General features: G+C 45.9%; 1 protein-coding gene across 1 annotated transcript in view; it reads left to right on the forward strand.

Annotated features, from left to right (window-relative positions):
• The window catches only part of LOC129712759 (synaptic vesicle glycoprotein 2B-like), a 135,232-nt gene that overhangs the window by 80,174 nt on the left and 29,135 nt on the right, over positions 1-25,923 (forward strand). The window contains exons 2-4 of the mRNA XM_055661469.1: positions 6,513-7,403; positions 19,339-19,519; positions 21,824-21,975. Coding sequence (XP_055517444.1) covers positions 6,869-7,403; positions 19,339-19,519; positions 21,824-21,975 — 868 coding nt within the window. The 5' untranslated portion in view covers positions 6,513-6,868. The remainder of the gene's footprint in view (positions 1-6,512; positions 7,404-19,338; positions 19,520-21,823; positions 21,976-25,923) is intronic.

The following is a 25,923-nucleotide window of genomic DNA, read 5'->3' on the forward strand; positions in this document are numbered from 1 at the left end:
CACATTCATTTACGAATAGTTCAATACGTGAGTAATGGAGATGTATTTATGACACAAGAGTTTGTGCTTATCTGTTCAAAAATAATGAAATAACCAATAGATTGCAATTCTGATAGTTATATTTGACTGAATAATGCAGACAGCATTCCTCTCGTCTTACTGAAGCCTTCAGAGCTTCCTTAGATCTTTCAAGGTAACTGACAAACTGCAAAGATTATTTCACCATTCCATAAATTCATGGATAATCGTAGTTTGCCTAAATAATTGGAGACACAAAATGTTATTGCCCTTATATGATTACAATTAAAATTTATAGCACGTGCTATAACACCAGGATACTTGCTCAACCAAGAAAACCAAGCCCAAAGCCAAAGTTGTATCTAAACTGATTATACAAACTTATGCTAAAGACAATATCAAACTCCATGTACAATAATCAGCTACCTAGTTAACGACCACAGTGAAAAAATGAATCAAGTATATGATTGGGGTTATCTCATTTCACTGGTGTTTCGTTGAGTTAGACCCATGACACCTCAACAGTTAGTTCTGATTCTACCAGAACCATCCCCCTCAATACCTGCTCTCACCACCGATGCTACCAGCATCGACTAAATAAAGGAAACTAGAGGCGATACATTCAAACAAATGCTAAACACTCGCATCCTGTCTTCCACTTATCCCAACCCATCATTAAACTCGTAACGCCACAAATATCAACCTTGCATAAAACCCAGATACACTCTTACTTGACATACACACACACATATTCTCAATGAATTGTATCTCAGGGCCCTCTTCCTCCATACGTTTCAGATCTACTCATTATATATAGAATTAGTCACCTCCCATGCATAACCTTGCTCCCTCTATATTTGATCATTTCACCTCATCACATCCTCCTGCTATTCCTCACTCTCTGTCCGATCCATGATTCTTTTTACAAACTTAAAGCACATAGCATTGGGGGTTCAGTATTGATGTGGATAGAGAACTGGCTGGCAAACAGGAAGCAAAGAGTAGGAGTAAACGGGACCTTTTCACAATGGCAGGCAGTGACTAGTGGGGTACCCCAAGGCTCAGTACTGGGACCCCAGCTATTTACAATATATATTAATGATCTGGATGAGGGAATTGAAGGCAATATCTCCAAGTTTGCGGATGACACTAAGCTGGGGGGCAGTGTTAGCTGTGAGGAGGATGCTAGGAGACTGCAAGATGACTTGGACAGGCTGGGTGAGTGGGCAAATGTTTGGCAGATGCAGTATAATGTGGATAAATGTGAGGTTATCCATTTTGGTGGCAAAAAAGGGAAAGCAGACTATTATCTAAATGGTGGCCGATTGGGAAAGGGGGAGATGCAGCGAGACCTGGGTGTCATGGTACACCAGTCATTGAAGGTAGGCATGCAGGTGCAGCAGGCAGTAAAGAAAGCGAATGGTATGTTAGCTTTCATTGCAAAAGGATTTGAGTATAGGAGCAGGGAGGTTCTACTGCAGTTGTACAGGGTCTTGGTGAGACCACACCTGGAGTATTGCGTACAGTTTTGGTCTCCAAATCTGAGGAAGGACATTATTGCCATAGAGGGAGTGCAGTGACGGTTCACCAGACTGATTCCTGGGATGTCAGGACTGTCTTATGAAGAAAGACTGGATAGACTTGGTTTATACTCTCTAGAATTTAGAAGATTGAGAGGGGATCTTATAGAAACTTACAAAATTCTTACGGGGTTGGACAGGCTAGATGCAGGAAGATTGTTCCCGATGTTGGGGAAGTCCAGGACAAGGGGTCACAGCTTAAGGATAAGGGGGAAATCCTTTAAAACCGAGATGAGAAGAACTTTTTTTCACACAGAGAGTGGTGAATCTCTGGAACTCTCTGCCACAGAGGGTAGTTGAGGCCAGTTCATTGGCTATATTTAAGAGGGAGTTAGATGTGGCCCTTGTGGCTAAGGGGATCAGGGGGTATGGAGAAAAGGCAGGTGCGGGATACTGAGTTGGATGATCAGTCACGATCATATTGAATGACGGTGCAGGCTCGGAGGGCCGAATGGCCTACTCCTGCACCTAATTTCTATGTTCTATGTTTCTATGTTTTTGGAGACACAAGGAACTGCAGGTGCTGGAATCTTGAGCAAAACACAAAGCGCCGGAGTAACTCAGCAGGTCAGGCAGCATCTGGGGAGGGGGGGATGGATGGGTAACGTTTCGGGTCGGAACCCTTCTTCACACCCTGTTTTGCTCAGACACTTTATGGTGGGGATTTTTGGGAACAGTTCCTCAATTGTTAAACAGTGTGGATTTTTTCCCAGCCAGAACGGAAGGTTCAGGAGCCAAAAAAATAGAGCGCCAGATTGTGAACGGCAGCCAACTGCGTGACACTGGCAGTGAAATGGCAGTCGCACAGTGAAACCATATGGATGCTGAGGTAGGAAATAGAAGTGTCACACCAGTCGATGAGGGCAGGGGGCTATTGCCTCTGAGGCTGCAGTTAAAACATATGGAGGGAGGGAGAGGGTTCTTTCCCCAACGTAGCATAAACTACATCTGATGTGATGTTCATTGGGACTGTCATCTCCAACCCTGAGCAAAACAAATAAAATCGTTATCTATCCGGGAATGCATTTAGCAACGTAATCTAATGCAAGAGTTCAGACAATCTGCTTTGATTTCATTGCAACATTGTGCTTCCTGCTGCTGTCTGTGGCTCTCTGTAAACACCTGAAGCACGATCATTGTTCTGGGGTGACTTTGTTTAACGTTAAACAGTCTGTAGACACCGTGATATCAAGCTGACAGCTTAACAACTTTCTAATCATTTGCAGGAGCGGGCCACAGTTAATTGCTGTTGGAGCAAAGTGGTTTTGTGGAAATGTTTCAAAAAAAAATATTTTATGCCTTCACTTGACATAACATAATCCAAGGTAGATCAAAATGCTGGAGAAACTCAGCGGGTGAGACAGCATCTATCGGAGCGAAAGAATAGGTGACGTTTCGGGTCAGACTCAACATAATCAAGATATTTAAATGAGTCCTATATTTAATAGTGTAGGAAGGAACTGCAGATGCTGGTTTCCATTGAAGATAGACACAAAATGCTGGAGTAACTCAGCGGGACAGGCAGCATCTCTGGGGAGAAGGAATGGGTGACGATTCAGGTCAAGCCACTTCTTCAATCTCAAGAAGGGGTTCCACCCGAAACGTCACCCATTCCTTGTCTCCAGAGATTCTGACTGTATTTAATAGAATTGATTTCAGGGAATATCTGGTTGGTAAATTTGAACAATTTAGTGTTGGATCATTTTAAATGAATTCAGGATGGATTTTTTTTTTCATATAGTGGGAAGAGGAGATCAGAAACCTAAAGAATTATGGTGACTGAGAGGTCATTAAGACCAGGATTGCTTAGATTCTGTTAGAAACATTGGAACAGTGTTTCGGGTTATCCATGGTGTAACTGTTGCAGTTCTGGTCGCCACATTACAGGAAGGATGGAGAGGTTTGGAGAGGGTGTAGATGAGCTTCACCATCATGCTGCCTGGGTTAGAGAGTGTTGGCTATAAGGAGAAGTTGGACAAGACTTGGATTGCTTTCTATGGAGTGTCAGAGGCTTGGGGGAGACCTATATCAGTATATAAAATAATGAGTGCCATAGATAGTGTAGACAGTACCTTTTTAGGAGATTGAGGAGGGATCTTTTGTAGAAACTTACAAAATGCTTAAGGGGTTGGACAGGCTAGATGCAGGAAGATTGTTCCCGATGTTGGGGAAGTCCAGAACAAGGGGTCACAGTTTAAGGATAAAGGGGAAATCCTTTGGGACCGAGATGAGAAGAGCATTTTTCACACAGCGAGTGGTGAAACTCTGGAACTCTCTGCCACAGAAGGTAGTTGAGGCCAGTTCATTGGCTATATTTAAGAGGGAGTTAGATGTGGCCCTTGTAGCTAAAGGGATCAGGGGGTATGGAGAGAAGGCAGGTACAGGATACTGAGTTGGATGATCAGCCATGATTATATTGAATGGCGGTGCAGGCTCGAAGGGCCGAATGGCCTACTCCTGCACCTATATTTCTATGTTTCTATGTTTCCAGGATGGACATGTCAGAGACTGGAGGGCATAGCTTTAAGATGAGAAGGGCAAAGTTTAAAGATGATGTGCGAGGCAAGTTTCTTACACAGAGTGGGGTGGGCGCCTGGAACTCAATGCCAGTAGCAGATATAATAATTGTTTAATAAGGAACTGCAGATGCTGGAAAATCGAAGGTAGACAAAAATGCTGGAGAAACTCAGCGGGTGAGGCAGCATCTATGGAGTGAAGGAAATAGGCAACGTTTCGGGTCGAACCCCTTCTTCAGACTGATGTGGGGGGGGGGGGGGGGGGAAAAAAAAAAAAGGAAAAAGAAGAGGTGGAGCCAGAGAATTGAGGGAGAGCTGAGAAGGGGAGGAGAAAGTAAGGACTAACCTGATATTAGAGGTCAATGTTCATACCACTAGGGTACAAACTTCCAAGCAAAATATGAGGTGCTGCTCCTCCAATTTACAGTGGTCCTCACTGTCGCCATGGAGGAGGCCCAGGACAGAAAGGTCGGATTCAGAATGGGAGGGGGAGTTAGAAGCGCTGGGCCACCGGGAGATCAGGTTGGTTACTGCGAACCGAGCGGAAAATCGAAGGTAGACAAAAGTGCTGGAGAAACTCAGCAGGTGAGGCAGCAACTATGGAACGCAGGAAATAGGCAACGTTTCGGGCCGAAACCCTTTGGGTTTCGGCCCGAAACGTTGCCTATTTCCTTCGCTCCATAGATGCAGATATAATAATGGTGTTCAAGAGGCTTTTAGCGGACATGATAGCCACAGGAAATGGAGAGATATGGATCATTGCAGACAGAGGGGAGTAGTTTAACTTGGCATCATGTTCGTCACGGACATTGTGGGCTGAAGGGCCTGTTCCTGTGCTGCGCTGTGCTCTATTCTATGTTCAATGTAAAAATATACTGGACGTCAGTCAGTGCAGGGGAATTTAACGCCTCATTGACAAAGATGCTGTTGCTTCACCAGAGGTGACAGATTTACACTGTGGTCTGTTATTGCTATGCAGTCAAGGCAAGTAATAGTTGATGGGATGCAAAAGCAAATCGCACTGCATTTCTTGTTCATCATCCACATGCACACACACACGTTACAACATACAGGAAGATTGTTCCCGATGTTGGGGAAGTCCAGGACAAGGGGTCACAGCTTAAGGATAAGGGGGAAATCCTTTGAAACCGAGATGAGAAAATTTTTTTCACACAGAGACTGGTGAATCTCTGGAACTCTCTGCCACAGAGGGTAGTTGAGGCCAGTTCATTGGCTATATTTAAGAGGGAGTTAGATGTGGCCCTTGTGGCTAAGGGGATCAGAGGGTATGGGAGAGAAGGCAGGTACGGTGCAGGCTCGAAGGGCCGAATGGCCTACTCAGCAATGATATGTTTATTGAATGGGTGGTGCAGGCTCGCAGCAGGGCCGAATGGCCTACTAACCTGCACCTAATTATTGCCTCCATTACCCTTGGCCAATGCATTTGGCCTAACCAGTCGCTGCATAAAAAAAGTTTTTTTCCCACTGTTACTTTTGGTTACTTCATTCTCTGACCCCTGGTATATTTTGTGCCCCTGGGAACATCTCTAGCCATTGTTCCGGCATATTTCATGATTTTATCGACCCCCCCCCCCCCCAAATCCCCTCTCAATCTACCCTATTCCCAGGATAAATTCATCAGTCAATCCACACAACTAACTTATTTTACCCCGACATACATTTGTGACATTTCAAAACTCATTCTCACTGGATAGTTGTGGGTGGCTGACATAGAACAAAGGGTTGGAGACACGAGGAACTGCAGATGTTGGTATATAAAAAAGACACAAAGCGCTGGAGTAACTCAGCAGGTCAGGCAGCATCACTGGAGAACGTGGATCGGTGACATCTTAGGTGGGACCCTTCTTCTAAAAAAAGGTTCCTGACCCAAAACATCACCTATCCCCATTCTCCAGAGATGCCGCCAGACCTGCTTACTCAAGCACTTGCGTCTCATAGAATGAATTGCTTCCTATGCCAAGTTCATAAGGTCTTGCAGCTAATAGCAGCTCCAACTTATATTACAGCAGGCAGGGCAAGTTGAACCTACCCCTGTGTCCTTGTTACCAAAATGTCCCCTGTCATCTAAAACCACAGGCAATAGAGACTGGACAAATACTGTTTCATTCGGAGATGAGAACAGCAGGTTGTGAAGGAGAGTGTCCAAAAATGATGCAACTTGATAACAAATATTCACCTTTTAATTTAAAGCCTCACATTTAATAAACCAAACGCAGGGATTCCACTGTGCTTGAAGCCTCCAAAGAGCACAAAGACATTCGTGAAAACAGCAACTCAATTTAACAGGAGATGGAAAAGGGACAGGTTGTGAACGTAACTCATTTCAGTTCAATTCGTGCCAGGCAAATTAATTTTCTTTTTCATTACCCTTTTGCAGAAATTCACCATTTGGACCGAGCACTGCATCTCGCTAAAGGTTATCCATCATTTCGAGGCACTGAGCGAGCCTGAGAGTGAAGTTTTTTACAACTGGTTGGAAGGATTGCCGTGCAGTCTCCCTGATTACACCGCTCCCCCTCTGAGAGCGATGCACTGACCTCATTGTGGGACTGAAGAAGCAGTTAAAGGCTTCAGTTATTTCCCCAACAGAGTTCTCCTGGGAAATCAACAGAGGAGTGTCCATTGCCTGCCATTGCTTTGACCGCGCCTGTCTTTTAACAGTGGAATAAATTGTGGTCAGACCATGCCCCTGTAGTCCATCGGATGAAGTCTAGTGTGTAGGGAAGGTGGCTGATGGACAGTTTTGGGAATAACTCAACCTTCTTTCAAGGAGCCAAGGACATTGCCAACCAGGCCAAGCAGCAGGGGAGGATGCAGGACTCTTACGGCCGATACGAAGGTGGAGGGGAGTACGCCTCGCACGACGGGGGTTATTACCACAGCGGGGACACTCACGGGCAGGAGGACGCCGACAGCGATGCCACGGAAGGGCATGACGAAGACGATGAGATCTACGAGGGGGAGTACCAGGGCATCCCCCACCCCGATGACATTAAGTCCAGAGGGATGGCAGCAAGTCAGCCCATGCCAGATGAGTACAGGGACCAGGCTGAACTAATGGCGGAGCGTATGAAGGACGAGGAACAACTGGCGCACCAGTACGAGTCCATCATCGAGGAGTGCGGGCACGGACGCTTCCAATGGACACTTTTCTTTGTCTTAGGCTTGGCCCTAATGGCCGATGGAGTGGAGGTGTTTGTGGTTGGCTTTGCGCTCCCAACGGCAGAACAGGACATGTGCATGTCTAACTCCAATAAAGGAATGCTCGGTGAGTACAGTCACATTCACGCTTGTGTATGCACCGCCTTGCGTGGTGACTAAGACAAATAATTGCATTCCCTTTTCTCCTTAAAACTCGAAGGGTTAATCGTAAGGAGATACCAGAATAGCCATCCAGCAGTTTGGATGCCATCCATGTATGAGTCAGAGAGTCATTGAATCATGCAGCACAGAAGCGGACCCTTCAGTTGATTAGTAAGGGTACCATGGGTTATGGGGGGAAGGCAGGAGAATGGGGTTGAAAGGAAAAGATAGATCAGCCATAACTGAATGATGGAGTAGACTTGATGGGCCAAATGTCCTAATTCTGCTCCTGTAACTTATGAGTCCATGCTGGCCATCAGTTATCCATTTAAACTTATCCTATACCAATTCCAATTTTCCATTCTCCTCTTTGGCGTAAGATGCATGAAGACATCTTTGCATCATCAGCACCAAACTGGTGCTATAATATGCTGTCTCAGTGTACCACTGCTACACACTTGTACCTGCATCTGAGATGCTTATCCAAGAGGCATCCAAGTGTTTATGTGTTGTGATACTTATGCTGAACTGCATACAAAAATGAATTTCACTGTACCTCGGTACATGTGACTACTAAAGTCCCTTTATCCATTGACCATTGACCATCAGCATAGCACTTTTCAGTCAACAGAGAGGAACATTTGATTGAACATGCCAGAGGCCTAGTTTCCATGTAGAACTCTTCTCTCGGTCAGTGAAATGTTGTGGTTTTCTGGAGGGATGAAGCTTACATTTTGGGAGAGGGGAGATTTTTTTTTTCTCACTTAAGTTGCGTCGCTATTGTAGCTGGAGACGCGGTGTAAAAATTGATACCCAATCGCAAGTCCTTAATATGCAGCAGGTAAGGGTCTTTTGTTATAGGTAGACACAAAATACTGGAGAAACTCAGCGGGTGAGGCAGCGTCTATGGAGAGAAGGAATTGGCGACGTTTCGGGTCGAGACCACTTTGCGCAGTGGCAGTATTGTAGCCGATGAGGTTTACCCAAGGCACGATTATTGCTTATGGAAGTCCTTTGTTATACCTTGTTTTCGAATTCAACCTAATGCATTCAAGCTTCAGACATGGTGCAATGTTACGTCATTCTTGTATTGCATGTTTGGCATGATTGAAGGTGTTGTGAACAGTTTTATTTGTTGATACTGTAAATATTGAAAGTGTGAATATTTCTTTCAGCTGGCTAAAGCCCAACATTGACCTGACTTGAATCGAGTCAATATATGTTATTTTCTCCTCTCGTTAATCCTTGCATAATGTTATGAGTTTGACTCTATCAACCCCAACAGTTATTCTACTATATTCAATTGTCCTAACGATGAACCCTTCAATTTGTCTTAAGATTTACCCTTCAATTCTTAAGGAGGAAAGAGAACCTAAATCATTGATCATGTATGAGCAGTGAGATCCTTCAGCCTCTGAGACTCAATATCCCTTCATTTAACTTGCACCTCCAAGGTGTCATATGGATCAGGGACTCCAGCCATAATTAGACCAACCCCACCATGTATCCTTCAACAGCATCAGAACAATGTGACAACATTTTCAACCTCACGGCCTCCATGATTAGGATCAGTGAAGATCTGGGTTTGATGCGGGAGTCTTCCAGAACAATATGGTTTCATCCCCGAATAACTTTCTGGTCCAATGCTACTCTGTGTCCTTGGCACAAAAGTCTTCTATGTTACCCTACATTCTCATTTGTTCCTTGCACAATAGGGGCGACCAATTAATCTACAACAAGGTTCACCTGCATCTCTTCCAACCGCGTCCGCTGCTCTAGATGTCAGCTGAGGAAAGACATTCTTGCTATAGAGGGAGTACAGAGAAGATTCACCAGACTGATTCCTGGGATGGCAGGACTTTCATATGAAGAAAGACTGGATAGACTCAGCTTGTACTCGCTAGAATTTAGAAGATTGAGGGGGGACCTTATAGAAACTTACAAAATTCTTAAGGGGTTGGACAGGCTAGATGCAGGAAGATTATTCCCGATGTTGGGGAAGCCCAGAACTAGGGGTCACAGTTTAAGGATAAGAGGGAAGTCTTTTAGGACCGAGATGAGAAAATCATTTTTTACACAGAGAGTTGTGAATCTCTGGAATTCTCTGCCACAGAAGGTAGTTGAGGCCAGTTCATTGGCTATATTTAAGAGGGAGTTAGATGTGGCCCTTGTGGCTAAAGGGATCAGGGGGTATGGAGAGAAGGCAGGGATGGGATACTGAGTTGGATGATCAGCCATGATCATATCGAATGGCGGTGCAGGTTCGAAGGGCCGAATGGCCTACTCCTGCACCTGTTTTCTATGTTTCGATGAAATTCCGGTGCAATACTGAGGGTTTCCTTATTCGCACCAAGGAGGTGGGCTTCACTGGCTGTCAGCATTCAACTGCCCATCCCTAATTTAGTTCAAGTTAGAGATTCAGTATGGAAACAGGCCCTTTGCCCCACCGAGTCCACGGCGACCATCAATCGCCCGTTCACGCTAGTTCTATGTTATCCTGCATTCTCATTTATTCCTTGCACACTAAGGGCAACCAATTAACCTACAAAGAGGTTCACCTGCACCTCCTCCAACCTCATCTATTGCATCCGCTGCTCTAGGTGTCAGCTGCTCTACATCGGTGAGACCAAGCGTAGGCTTGGCGATCACTTCGCCCAACACCTCCGCTCGGTTCGCAATAACCAACCTGATCTCCCGGTGGCTCAGCACTTTAATTCCCCCTCCCATTCCGAATCCGACCTTTCTGCCCTGGGCCTCCTCCATGGCCAGAGTGAGGACCACCGGAAATTGGAGGGGCAGCACCTCATATTTCGCTTGGGCAGTCTGCACCCCAGCGGTATGAACATTGACTTCTCCAATTTCAGGTAGTCCCTCTTTCTCCTCCCCTTCTCAGCTCTCCCTCAGCCCACTGTCTCCACCACTTCCTTTCTTCTCCCCCCCCACCCTCACATCAGTCTGAAAAAATGGTCTCAACCCAAAACATTGCCTATTTCCTTCGCTCCATAGATGCTGCCTCGTCCGCTGAGTTTCTCCAGCATTTTTGTCCACCTACAAACCTACAACCCTACAAAAAACCGATGGGGTAGGAAGGAACTGCAGATGCTGGTTTAAACCGAAGATATACACAATAAGCTGGAGAAACTCAGCGGGACAGGCTGCATCTCTGGAGAGAAGGAATGGGTGATGTTTCGGGTCGAGACTCTTCTTCTGGGGTGTGGGATGAAACCCATGCAGTCACAGGGAGAACATGCAAACTCCACACAAACAGCACCCGAGGTCAGGGTCGAAACAGGGTCGCTGGTGCTGTGAGGTAGCAGTTCTACCAGCTGTGCAACTGTGCTGCCCTGCCTTCAACAAAGACTATTTGATTAAAATTCTGCTCTTGTGATTTGCCTTTATTCAGCAGCTTTATAGAAGAACCAGCCAATGTTACAAATTCCCCATGAGAAGGTGGTGGAGAGCTGCCATCTTGAAGTACTGCTGCCGTCAGTACTTGAGGTGCGGATGTAGACAAAATGCTGTTAGATAAAGAGTTTCAGGATTCGGACCCAGTGATGGTGAAATATTTCCAAGTTAGGATAGGGTGTGGCTTAAAGGGCAACTTCCAAGTGTTAGTGGTAGACAGCACTATCAGAGTTTAGTTTAGTTTATTGCCTCGTGTACCAAGGTACAAATAAAGTTCAGTAAAGTCTGATTAAAGATAGTCTGAGTATTTCCAGTAAGGTGGATGGTAGCTGAGGATCACTCTCTAGTTGTTGATAAGATGGTTCAGTTGCCTGGTAACATCCGGGAAAAAACAGTCCCTGAATCTGGAGGTGTGCGTTTTCACACTTCTGTACCCCTTGCCTGTTGGGAGAGGGGGGCAGAGGGAGTGACAGGGGTGAGATACGTCCTTGAGGTGAGACATGAAACCAAGGCCTCAGCCAACTGGGAAAGTTCCTCCAGTTAGTTGTCTAAGCTATCCTGACACACTCCCCTAACCTATAACTTCTACTGCTGTGAAGAACACTGGAACATCATTCCCCAACCCCCCCCCCCCCCCCCCCCCCCCCCCCCCCCCCCCCCCCCCCCCCCCCCCCCCCCAACCCCACCCCCACCCGCACTCCACCAAATAACACACCATTCTGACTTGGACATATGTTGCCATTCCACCATTGTCAGAGAGTCTAAATCATGAAATTCCTTCTCCAAAGACATACTTGAGTAGAACTTTATACTTTAGAGATACAGCATGGAAACAGGCCCTTCCGACACTACTAATCCCTGTGGCACAGTGGCGCAGCGGTAGAGTTGCTGCCTTACTGCACTTGCAGCGACCGAGACCTGGGTTAGATCCTGACTACGGGTGCTGTCTGTATGGAGTTTGCATGTTCTCCCCGTGACGCGTGTGTTTTCACTGAGATATTGGGTTTCCTCACACACTCCAAAGACGTACAGGTTTGTAGGTTGATTGTCTTGGGTTTGTACACTTGGCATAAGTGTAAAATTGTTCCCTAGTGTGCGTAGGCTTGTGTTCATGTGCAGTGATCGCTGGTTGGCGAAGACACATGGGGCCGAATGGCCTGTTTCTGCGCTGTATCTCTAAACTAACCTAAAACAAAGAACAAAAGAATGAAAACTGTGAACAGAACCTCTTATACACCTCCAGTTTCCCTCTCCCCGATTCTGAAGAAGGGTTTTGACCCGAAATATTACCTGCTCCGTTTCTCCAGAGATGCTACCTGACCCACTGAGTTACTCCACCATTTTATGTCTACTTTCGAACTGCAGTTCATTCCCCCTCATTTATTCAATAACTTGGATCAATAGATTGCAGATGCTAGAATCCTGATGCAGGTTTTTAATCCAAAATATTGACAATTCTCTTCCCTCCCACAGATGCTGCTCAACCCATTAGGTCCCTCCAGTAGGTTGTTTGTTATTCCGTCAAGGATTGTTAAAGGCAAGAGGTTACGTTATATAATGTAAGAAAGGCAGATTGAATTATTAACCACAACTATATAAGACTGAATACAATATTTTATTGTTTGTGCAGTGTCCTATTGGAATGATGGCCAGATGCCCAGAATCCAATTGGATTGCACCAAGATGCTGTGTGTTGTCAGCTTGCAGTTCTTTATTGATTTGAGGAGTTTAATGGACATTGCTCCTTAAAACGCTATCTTACATTTTGTTTATTTACAATGAGGGAAATAAATTCTTGAGATTGCAATGCATTAACTAAGTGTCTTGAACAGAGGGGAAAGTAATGATGTTGCAAATGCAAACATCCTCCAAGGCACTCATAGATTTTGAAGTGACATTGCTTGCCTAGATAATGGTTGGAAAGGATTTATCCTCTCTGCTGACTGGAAGGGGATGGGGATTTGAGATTGTCCCCTCTCCTTTTGGGATTCATTGCAGGCAGATCCCTATCCCGTCCAACGAGGGTTCAATTAGAGATTCTTTTAGTTTTAGTTTTAGAGATACAGCCCAGCAACAGGCCCTTCGGCCCACCGAGTCTGCATACTAATGCTATCCTACACCCACTAGGGACAATTTGCAATTATGCCAAGCCAATTGACCTACAAACCTGTATGCGCCTTTGGAATGTGGGAGGAAACTAGGGCACCCAGAGAAAACCCACGAAGGTCAGGGGGAGAATGTACAAACTCCGTACAGACAAGCACCCATATTCATGCTCAAACCCGGGTCTCTGGCGCTGGAAGGCAGCAACTCTACTGACATGCCATCATTCTATCAGAATAGAATTCTTCTTTCATTGAACAAACCAAAAAAATGCTTTAAAATTACATCTATGTTCATAAAGGCTGTTGGATATGAGGAAATGGAAGAACTGACATGACTGTTAGATTTCAAATCTATCATTAGGCAAAGAAAATAGAGCTTCACCCTGTGCCTAACCCATGTTGGCACACTGGCACTGGTGGCAGAACCACTGCATTAGAATGCCAGAGACACAGGCTCGATCCTGACATTGCGGAGTTTGCACGTTCTCCCTGTGGCTGTGTGGGTTTCTTCCAGGTGCTCTGGTTTCCTCCCACCCCCCAAAGACGTACGAGTTTGCAGGTTAATTGGCCTCTGTGTAGGGAGCGGATGAGAAGGTGGGATAACAAATAACTAGTGTGAACGGGTGGTGTGGACTTGGTGGGCCAAAGGTGTGTAGGAAAGAACTGCTGCTAGTTTAAATTGAAGATAGACACAACATGCTGGAGTAACTCAGCGAGACAGGTAGCATCTCCGGAGAGAAGGAATGGGTGACATTTCGGGTCAAGACCCTTTTTCAGACTGCAGGGCCAAAGGTCCTGTTTTTGTGCTGTGTCTTTCAATCAATAACTAGAGGGCACCAAGTGGCTCAAGTTTCATCATTGCTGGAGGTTTGCTTAAATTGCATACCACAGAGCAGTTCTGCAGCCTACAATGTCGGAGTGAATGACATTCACTCCCTTGATAGTTCTTAAATCCATTTAGCGAGAGGGAGTGGCATTTGTCCGGGATAGCATCAACCAATTATGCGCAAGAGTAGATGAAAATTGAAAAAAAAAACTACTGACGCTGAAAGTCTGAGATATGCACGGAGAATTCTGCAAACTTTCAACAGGTCAGTCAGCATCTGTGGAGAGAGACAGGAGTTAATGTTTGAGGTCAGAAAACCGTGATAGAGAGAAGCAAGTTATTTGTACGTAGCCAAGTCTATGAGGTGTGTGCTGCTTCAGTTTAGTTTAGAGATACAGCATGGAAACAGGCCCTTCAACCCACCGAGTCCATGCCAACCATCGATCACTTGTTCACAACTACTTCTATGTTACCACACATTCCAAAATCCTGGTGCGCCACGCGCAACCGCTCATCACTGCCTACGTCACCACACACCATGCGCACGTAATGGGCACCAGGCGCGCATCACGTGCACGTCACGATGCGCGCGTCGTGTGTTTCGAGACGCGTAAATGATGTCGCGTAAACTACGCCCAAGTGTGACAGGCCCATTAGTCATTGTTCACAGTTATTTCATTCCATGTGCAACCATCAGTCTCCTTATTCCCCCATCCGAGAGTGTTATAATACTGTTGGTGAGTGAATTCACAGCAGTGACATTCTGAGTCACTAATAAATGCATTGACGTTATTCACATCAGCACAGTGCAGGAACATAGTGCCATCTGCCACACAGTTTAGTACACCGAGACAACCATAGGACCATGAATTAAAATGAGAGCTTGGGATCTGCCTCAGATGCAATCAACAATCTGGGCACAAGTTGCAATCAAAATTCTCCTGGGACAAATAACCCTTCCTTTCCTGATAATTCTACAATGACTAAATGCCGCCTGTGAAGTCAGTGATGAATGCAGGTTTCTCGTGTTATGAAAGAAAGAGGAGAGAATGCACGCACTGTCCAATATTCCTTCCCCATTCGTCCCAAAAGAGGTATTTGCAGTAACTCCTTTCCTTGTTGTTTGTGGGATCTTGCTGTGTACAAGTGGCCATCTTAATCACCCACATGCCAAAAGTACCATGCGCTGAAATGAGAATTAGTTGTATAAAACTTCCTGAAAAGCCATAGCTGTTCAAACACTAACATTTCTATAATATCCCTGTAACTTGTGAACGTGGACAAATTCTTGATTAGAACGGGTGTCAAGGGTTATGGGGTGAAGGCAGGAAAATGGGATTAGGAGGCAGAGATCAGCCATGATTGAATGGCGGGGTAGACTCGATGGGCCGAATGGCCTAATTCTACTCCTATAATTTGTGAACATGTGAATCTCACCAATATTTCTTCCAAAAAGTATTCTCCCTTGGAAGCATTTGGAAAATGTTACGTTGTTAACAGTGCTTATAACTGCACGTTTTTGAGCTGTATACTAGTAAGTTGCTGCAAGCTGCATCTACAAATGCGCCGTAGATAGCATTTTATCGAGGTGCATCACTGCATGGTTTTGGAACATCTCCACCCAAGTCCGCGAGAAATTGCAGAGAATTGTGGACGCAGTCCAGACCATCACGCAAACCCTTTCGTTGACTGCTCACTATACCTCACGCTACCTCGGCAAAGTCACCAGTGTAATCAGGGATGGATCGCACCCCAGGCACTCCCTCTTCTCCCCTCTCCCATCGGGCAAGAGGCACAGAAGTGCAAAAACACACACCTCCAGATTCAGAGATAGTTTATTACCAGCTACAGTATTATCAGGCAACTGAACCATCCTATCAACAACTAGAGAGTGGTCCTGAGCTACTATCTACCTCATTGGAGATCCTCAAACTATCTTTAATCGGACCTTGCTGGACTTAATCTTGCTGTAAACATCATTGATGTTATACCATTGACCATGTATCAGTAGACTATGGACTGCTCCACTGCAATCATGTAAATAGTCTTTCCCCGAACTGGTTAGCACGCAACAAAAAAGTTCTTTATTGTACCTCAGTACACGCAACACTAAACTAAACTAAACTAAACTTAAACTAAACTAAACTAAAGAAAGGTGAGTAAGACCAATGTGTTCAGTTTGTTCCTGAATCGGTCCGTGATCAGCAAACTGCAACTGCACCAAACGCTGGCTGCAAACCCAGCTGATTTTAGACGTACTTCTTTGAACCTCAAAATGATCTTCTCTATTAAACTTCATTAAAGGCCAAATAACTGCCTCTTGGCTTTCGTCGGCTTGGAATATCAAAGATAGGATATGAAACAGAATTCTATATGAGCATCCAAATAGTTAGCAAGAGCCAAGAACTTAATAGGAAACAAAATTCAGTCCTCATTGTGGAGCCACAGGAATTCTGCTTTGATCTTGACTGTGTATCGTGTTATTTTGAAGAAAGAACTGCAGATGCTGGAACAATCGAAGGCAGACACAAAATGCTGGAGAAACTCAGAGGGTGAGGCAGCGTCTATGGAGAGACGGAATAGGCGACGTTTCGGGTCGAGACACTTCTTCAGACTGATGTGTGGGTGGGGGAGGGGGGAAGAGAAAGGAAGTAGGCGGAGACAGTAGGATGTGGGAGAACTGGGAAGGGGGAGGGGAAAGAGGGAGAAAGCAAGGGCTATCTAAAATTAGAGAAGTTAATATTCATACCACTGGGGTATAAACTACCCGAGCGAAATATGAGGTGCTGTTCCTCCAACTTGCGCTGGGCCTCACTCTGGCAATGGAGGGGGCCCAGGACAGAAATGTCAGATTTGGAATGGGAGGGGGAGTTGAAGTGCTGAGCAACCGGACGATCAGGTTGGTTAACACAGACTGAGCGGAGGTGTTCAGCGAAGTGATCGTGTTAGTTTAGAGATGGAGAGAAGAAACTGGCCCTTTGAAAGCCCATCGACTCCACACCGACCATTGATCACCCATTCTCATGAGGAGCATCTGCAGTTCCTCCCTACACATTCGTTCTGTTTTCACTCCTTACATACGAGGGGTAATTTATAGAGGCCAATTAACCTGCAATCCAGCAAGACTTTGGAATGTGGGAGGAAACTGGAGAACCCGGAGAAAAACCACGCGGTCACAGGGAGAACATGCAAAGCTCCACACACACAGCACACGAGGCCAGGATCAAAGCAGGCTCTCTGGTGCAGTGAGGCAGCGATGCCCTTGTACGTGATGGAGGACTTATGGTCTCAGGCCCCCTTTAGGCTAGGACAGAGAGAAAGAAATAAACTGGAAATTCAACTAATCCAAGTTTAACCTCAATTTAGGAGCAGGGCCTTGCTTAAATATTTCCGAGTCACGGAATGATACAGCACGGAATCGGCCCTTCAGGCCACCAAATTTCTGCCCACCAGTTGCACTAATTCTACACCAATACCATTTTATTCTCCCGACATTTTTTTTTTCCACCCTTAGATTTTATCATGCGCCAATAAGCTCGGAATAATTTAGAGTTCAATTAACTGACCAACCCAGAGGTCTTTGGGATATGCAAAGAATCTGTAGCACACAGGGGAAATTCGGAAGATGACAGGAAAAACGTGCAGACTCTACACAGTCAGCGCCAAGGGTTAAAATTGAACTTGAGGCACTGAAGCTGTGAGCTGACTGCGCTGCATGCTGTGCCACTGCGCCAATGTATTTCCAGGATGCCATGTTAAGAGGATGTTCGACTGCCTGGCAGGGAAGTACTGCAGCAACAGAGTACACAGCAATTCATGGGGGATGTCATAATCACTCGGAAGGCAAGGGCAGTATAGAGTTATCGAGCCTGTGTTGTAGTGGGGCACGCCCAGCAGAGATGGGGTCAGACTGTCCATACAGGGGGATGTGATCTAGGGGCAGGGTGCAGAAGGACATGCAGGAGATTGGGGCAAGGTCTAATCTTGCTAGCATATTTAGATTAGTTTAGTTTATTGATACAGAGCGGAAACAGGCCCTTCGGCCCACCGAGTCCATGCCGACATGCAACCCCCGCACACTAACACTATCCTACACACACTAGGAACAATTTATAATTTTACTGAAGCCTTTGGCCACCAGGAATGCTACAATTCAGCAAACCTTATGCTCAACTGTAGAGTTGCTGCCTTGCAGCGCCCAGTTCAAGCCTCACTACGGGTGCCGTCTCCAAAGACGTGCAGGTTTGCATGTTAATGGCTTCAGTGAATTGTAAATTGTCCCTTGTGCGTAAGATAGTGCTCGTGTACGGGGTGATCGCTGGTCTGCGCGGACATACTGGACCAAAGGGGCTGTTTCCATGCTGTAATTCTAATGGCTAAAGTCTTGCTATTTATTCATGGCCTACCAACAGACAAGACAGGGAGGAACAACCTATCACTTTTTTAAAAGGCTTTATATCTTTTTTAGGGCAATTCTAAAAAATGGCAGCTGTAGTAATTTTATGATTAATATGACAAGGGTTTGCATGGAGCACATATGGTGCTTAGTCCTTGAAACTGAGTCTGAATGCTTTTGTTTTGATTCTCTAAAGCGCAGCATGTGGAGCAGCTATTTCATTGTCTCAGCAACCCCGATTCAGTCCTGACCTCCTGTGTTACCTGTATCATTCCCCTGTGGCCATTTGGATTTATTTTGGTCATGTTTGTTTAGTTTAGAGATGCAGCATGGAAACAGGCCCTTCAGCCCACTGAGTCCACGTTGTCCATCGATCACCCATTCACACTAGTTCTACATTATCCCACTTTCTCATCCACCCCTTACACACTAGGGACAATTTACAGAGGCCAATTAACCTATAAACCCGCATGTCTTTGGATTGTGTGTGGAAACCGGAGCACCCGGAGGAAACCCACAAGGTCACGGGGCGAATATGCAAGCTCTACTCAGACAGCACCCGAGATCAAGATCAAACTGGGTCTCTGGAACTGTTTCCTGCCACATCCCACAAATGTGCAGATTGTTAGGCCAGTTGGCCTAGTAACATGTCCCTAGTGAGCCCTCAAGGGGTAGAATCTAAAGATAGTTGTAAAGAAAGTGGGAAAAATAAAAAGGTAAATGAGTGGCTGCCTGACAAGTGTCGTGGACTCAGTGGACTGAAGGGCATGTTTCCGTGCTGCGTGGTTCCCTGATTCAAGGTTCATTTTTAAGATGCTCTTTGACCCAGCATTTGATCATTTGTTAAATAAGTCTTCACGCACCGTGTCAAATGCTGTTGATTATTACTCCTGCAAAATACCTTTGGATGTTTCACCATGCTGAGGGTGCTGCAGAAATGCGGGTTGCGGTAACATGGTTGCAACACGATCCTGTTGCATTCCCATCTCTTCCATCTCGCACCTTTATTACAGTAACTGGCAGGCAGGTAACAAACTCATTCTTGGAGAAACAGATTAGTAAAGTGAGATGCTGAGAGTTGAAACAACTGAAAGTGTTGAAAAGTCTGAAACTTGAGGCATAATCCCAGGATGATTGTTTTAATAATGTTCTCATTACTTTCTTGCAGGGTTAATAGTGTATTTGGGAATGATGTTTGGAGCCTTCATCTGGGGTGGCCTGGCAGACAAAATGGGCAGGAGGTATTGTCTCATCATCGCCTTGAGCATCAATGGAGTCTTTATTATCTTCTCATCCTTTGTCCAAGGTTATGGCATCTTCTTGTTCTGCCGGCTGCTTTCGGGAGTTGGGTAAGTGCACTGTGGTTGTTTTAACAGGACAACGATATCATGGGCACCTGGACATTTCTGCAGCAAATCCTGCTGGCATTTAATCCATTCAAGATAATCCTGGCCATCTAGACTGCTCTCTTCTCTCTGGCCTAGACTTCAACGCCAAGACTTGGGAGGGTAACCAAATGTGTAGGAAGGAACTGCAGATGGATATGACATAATGCTGGAGTAACACAGCGGGACAGGCAGCATCTCTGGAGAGAAGAAAGGGGTGACATTTCGGGTCGTGACACACCCTTCTTCAGACTGGAAATGTCACCCATTTCTAAACCCGAAACTTCGCCCATTCCTTCTCTCCAGAGATGCTGCCTGTCCCGCATTTTGTGTCTAACTAGGGAGGGTAATGTGGACCAACACTCAAGTGCTAAAATGGAGGGATTGCTGGGAGAGGGATTATGGGTTTGGATGGAATATAAACCAATGGACTAATTTGACCTAGATACTTTAAGATCGTCTTGAGATAGGTTGAAGCTGAGCTCGGCCAGATGATTGTCCCAAGTGTGTAGGACAATGTTAGTGGACGGGGATCGATGGTCAGCATGGACTCGGTGGGCCAAAGGGCGTGTTCCCGCACTGTATCTCTAAAAAGAATTAATGCTTCAGGTCTATGACCTTTTATCAAAACTAATGAAAGGAAATTAATCTGTAATGTTAACTCTGTTTCTCTTTCTAGTAGCCTGACGCAGAGTATTTGCAACATCTTCTGTTCTTATATCAGATTTTTAGTACCTAAACTATTTTATGTTTAGATGACATGCGGTAGGGACCATAAAATAGTTTAGGTACTGAAAATCTGATATAAGAACAGAAGATGTCTACAATTGATTGAAAAAAATATCAATTTCATACACATTTTAACAACTTTTGTTCAATAACGTGTCTCCCCTTACAATTTCCTACCTTGTGCACTGAGTCTGATCTGATTTATTTATTGTGTCATATCAATGGCTGAGGGAACTCTTTGAAATTATTTGAAGTCAGACCGCTTCCATTTTTCTTTGATATTTACAAGCCTGGATTTTATCGCCCTTGTTTGGACTTTCGGAGTGCTGCTCCTTATTGACGTGGACTAAACAACCCAGTTTGGCTACAGTGCAAGAACAGTAGACAAACTAAATTTGCCTGAGGGGACAATGGTGGATCAGGCCATATTTCTCATTTAGAAGTCTGAGATGTCATATGTTGCCTTGTTTCTAACTCCCAGCACATCCATAGAACTTAAAGACACCCGAGAAAGCCGTAGTACATAGCCACATATCGGCAGCTATCTGTGACCATTACTCATTCAAGGTCTTGGGACAAGCATTAATCTTAGAAACATAAAAACATAGAAATTAGGTGCAGGAGTAGGCCATTCGGCCCTTCGAGCCTGCACCGCCATTCAATATGATCATGGCTGATCATCCAACTCAGTATCCTGTACCTGCGTTCTCTCCATACCCTCTGATCCTCTTAGCCACAAGGGCCACATCTAACTCCCTCTTAAATATAGCCAATGAACTGGCCTCGACTACCCTCTGCGTATTCCAGAGATTCACCACTCTCTGTGTGAAAAAGGTTCTTCTCATCTCGGTTTTAAAGGATTTCCCCCTTATCCTTAAGCTGTGACCCCTTGTCCTGGACTTCCCCAACATCGGGAGCAATCTTCCTGCATCTAGCCTGTCCAACCCCTTAGATCTTCCTTGTTCTTGATTACTTTGAGGGATCTAAGATAATTTTTTAGCATGGAAGACTATATGCTCATTTTTTAAATCCAAACTTTGTTCACAAGAATGAGGCCACCAAGTCCCTCAAGCCAGCCCTGCTTAATTATGTATGATCGAACATGATTATGATCTATGGTGGCCTCAACTCCTCCATAACCCTCATTTCCTCGACCGTTCAATACTTTCCTGAAAACACTTGTGGCTCGAGCTTACCGGGTCCCAAAGTAAGGGAAGAGCCGACCCTAACAAATGACAAACGGCTCAGGAAGTGTTTGTAACTGGAGAGATACAGCAAGGCAACAGGCCCTTTGGCCCATCAAGTCCATGCTGATCATCAACCACCTGTTTACACTAATTCAGCTTTATTCTCTTCATATTGTCATCAATTCCCCTCAGGTTCCACCACTCACCTAAACAAAAGGGACAACATTCCTGTAAAGCAACATACCCTTGTTTTGTTTGGGGACAGTAACCAGGGGGAATGATTGAGAATGGGCGCTAGGCCTGTCAACAATTCCTGCACTCTGAACATTATGTTCTTTCTTCCATCTCTCAGTATTGGTGGCTCCATCCCCATCGTCTTTGCCTACTTCTCTGAATTCCTGTCTCGTGAGAAGCGCGGGGAACACCTCAGTTGGCTCTGCATGTTCTGGATGATTGGTGGGATCTACGCATCAGTGATGGCCTGGACCATCATCCCACATTACGGTAGGTGTCATGAACCACTGGTCCTCAGTTGGCCCATTCCACACCTTTAAAAGATATTTGGATAGATATGCAGATCGGAAGGCTTTTACGAGCTTGGGACCAAATGCGGGCAAATGAGTGTGAGCTAGTATGCCAACTTGGTCGGCATAGACAAGATGGGCTGAAGGGCTTGTTTCCATACAGTGAAGCTTTACGACATTCAGTGAGTGTTTATGGATGGAAGCTTTTTGTCCTCAGATAGCAAGCAGTAACAGGAAATATATATTGTTGAAACAAGGGTCTGCAGATGCCGGTTTACAAATGAAGATACAGAGTATTGGAGTGCCTCAGTGGGTCAGGCAGCATCTCGAGAGAACATGGATAGGTGACGGTACACAAAAAAGCTGGAGAAACCCAGCGGGTGCAGCAGCATCTATGTAGCGAAGGAAATAGGCAACGTTTCAGGCCAAAACCCTTCTTCAGACTGATAGGGGGTGGCGGGGAGAAGGAAGGAAAAAGGAGGAGGAGGAGCCCGAGGGCTGGGGGATGGGAGGAGACAGCCCGAGGGCTAAGGAAGGGGAGGAGACAGCAAGGGCTAACAAAATTGGGAGAATTCAATGTTCATGCCCGCAGGATGCAGACTCCCCAAGCCGAATATGAGGTGCTGTTCCTCCAATTTCCGGTGTTGCTCGCTCTGGCCATGGAGGAGACCCCTGACAGAGAGGTCGGATTGGGAATGGGAGGGGGAGTTGAAGTGCTGAGCGACCAGGAGGTCAGGTAGATTCTTGTGGACCGAGCGGAGGTGTTCTAGCGAAACGATCGCCCAACCTCCGCTTGGTCTCACCGATGTAGATCAGCTGACATCTAGAGCATTGGATGCATTAGATGAGGCTGGAGGAGATACAGGTGAACCTCTGTCGCACCTGGAACGACTGAATGGAGTCGAGGGGGGAGGTAAAGGGACAGGTGTTGCATTTCTTGCGGTTGCAACGGAAAGTGCCCGGGGAGAGGGTGGTACGGGAGGGAAGGGAAGAATTGACAAGGGATAGGTGATGTTTTGGGTCGGGACCTTTGTTCAGGCTGATGAAGGATCCTAACCTAGAATGTTGTCTATCCATGCTCTCCTGAGATGCTGCCTGACGCACTGAGCTACTCCAGCACTCTATGTCTTCTAGTATATATTGTTAGTTTTGTGTTATCTTGCCATGTTTCCTGGATACACCCCCTGGAAGTACCCTGAGTGTTAAGCTGATAAACACACAAGATGATTTTACATATTGCAACGTCCACAATCAATGGATGGGGATTAACCCATATTCAACAATAGTATCAACAAAGGGGCAAGATGGTTAGGATAAGGGCAGCTCGGGGACTGGGTGGTGAGAGAGTGCAGAGGGTACAAAGAGCTCCTGAATGTCTTTGTGTTCCAGAGCCATTACCCTGACTCCACACCAACCCTTCAGTGCCTGGCTGTGTGAACAATGCCTGATCGGACCTGCATCTATGGTCGGGTCAGGTTACGTTGTGGTGAAGCATTCTGCTGTGGATTGGAGTGTGCCATACCACTCGATACTTCATTGAGGAGGGGACGTAGAACAGTACAGCACAGAGTCAGGCCCTTCAGCCCACAATTTGAAAAGTAAGAAAATAACTTTCACAAAGGGCGGTCACGGTGGCGCAGCAGTAGAGGTGCTGCCTTAACAGCGAATGCAGCGCTGGAGACCCGGGTTCGATCCCGACTACGGGTGCTGGCTGTGCGGAGTTTGTACGTTCTCCCCTTTCTCAGAGATCTTTGGTGTCCTCCCACACTCCAAAGACGTACAGTTTGTAGGTTAATTGGCTTGGTGTAAAAATTGTCCCTAGTGGGTGTAGGATAATGTGCGGGGATCGCTGGTCGGCATGGACCCGGTGGATCAAAGGGCCTGTTTCTGTGCTGTATCTCTGAACTAAACTAAACTAAACTAAAGTTTGGACGGGTACATGGGTAGTATAGGTTTAGATGGTTATGGGCCAAATGCGGGCAGGTGGGAATACTGCAGGTCAGTTGTGTTAGTCGACAAGTTGGGCCGAAGGGCCTGTTTCCACGCTGTCTGACTCGAAAAAACGTTGAGTTTCAGATATATTTATTTGATATTTCATTTGATCAACGACATGTTTGAGATTTTTATGTTTACAGTGAAGATTGGGTGGGGTATCACAAAAACTGATGGTCTGGGATTCTGGTGTCTGGAGAAGGGTCGCCTATCCATGTTCTCCAGAGATGCTGCCTGACCTGCTGAGTCACTCCAGCACTTTGTGCCTTTGTTCCTCGCTTCTGTTTCTGGATCTTGAACTTGGCTCAGTTTCAGTTTGGACGTGTTGAGGTTAGGCTCAGATCAAGTTGTAGTTCTGTGGGATTCCACTCCCCTTCCCTCCCATCTCAAACTCTTAACTCAACCTGCTGATCCTACAGAATTGTATTAAAATGCAATCCATACCATATCGGGTGAGTGGATAAAGAGCCCAATGTGAGCACTGGTGTTGGATTTATAGATGGGGTGATTAACTCGGATCTTCTGGGGAGTAATTATGTGGCCTAAGTAAATGATCGAGGCTAGAGGACCCTCTCTAAATATGGTGTTAGATTATTTCGGGTTGACAGTCTCCTGGGGAGAGAGGAGAATTGTTCTACTGATGAAGAAAATAAATCAGAAGCAACGTTCCTGCAAAATCACCCGTGGTGTGTTATTCAGAGAACAGGCAATCATGCTGTCATTTCTCAGAAAGAAATAGGCTCTGGGGCCCGACATTAACAAGGCCCAAAGCACAAACCACAGCAGAACCAATTACAGGGTTAATTGGGAAGGAAGATCAGGGTGGGAGCATTTAGAGATTCACTATGTAAACAGGTTAAATCCTGGCTGAAATTATGGCTCACAACTTTTTTTAGAGATACAACATGGAAACAAGCCCTTTGGCCCACACAAAATGCTGGAGTAACTCAGCGGGACAGGGAGCATCTCTGGATATACAAGGAATGGTTGATGTTTCAAGCCAAGACCATTCTTCAGACCCGAAACGTCACCCATTCCATCAATCCAGAGATGCTGCCTGTCCCGCTGAGTTGCTCCAGCATTGTGTGTCTATCTTCAGTGTAAACCAGCATCCGCAGTTCCTCCCCACACCTGTGGCCCATCAGGTCCACTATCGATCACCCGTTCACACTGGTTCTATGTTCTCCACTTTCACAACTGCTCTCTCCACACTGGGGACAATTTACAGAGCCCAACTAACTGACAAATCTACATGCCTTTGGAATGGGGGAGAAAACTGGAGCACCCGGAGAAAACTCGGAAGGCACAGGGAGAGTGTGCAAACTCCACACAGACAGGCACCAAAGGTCAAGATCAAACCTGGGTGGCTGATACTGTGAGGCAGTAGCTCTATGAGGTGCTGCCTTATATAGATACACACTAAAACTGGTTGAATACTGGTTGAGATTCCCTTGCCAATGATATTCCATGGCCCCTTCCATATTCCCAATTCCCTGCTTGAGTTATTTCCTGCTTCCTTTATATTCCTCAAAGTCCCCCATCTGATTTCACCTTCCTAAACCTTACATATGCTTCCTTTTCCTCTGTCTTTTCCTTTTTTGACTAAATGCGCAAGCTTTCTCATTATCCGTATCTAGGGTCGCCAACTTTCTCACCCCCAAATAAGGGACAAAAGATCAAAATACAGAACAAATTCCCAACGGCAATTTGTTGACCAACTCGACCATGGCTGGGTGAATGATGAGTTGGCCCGGGTGTTGGACTGCACACAAAGCCCAGCTGGCGGGCCAGCCGAGGCGTTTTGGCCCTTGCGCAGAGTCCGGCTCCCCATCCAACTCATGAACCGATGATCATTGGCAAGGGAATGGGGTGGTGGCATCGGCAGTAAGCGCAGGTCCGAAGGTTGGACAGCTGGCCGGGCTGCCGACCGACGGGG

This window comes from Leucoraja erinacea, chromosome 33 (genome assembly GCF_028641065.1).
Source record: "Leucoraja erinacea ecotype New England chromosome 33, Leri_hhj_1, whole genome shotgun sequence".
Classification (NCBI taxonomy): domain Eukaryota; kingdom Metazoa; phylum Chordata; class Chondrichthyes; order Rajiformes; family Rajidae; genus Leucoraja; species Leucoraja erinaceus.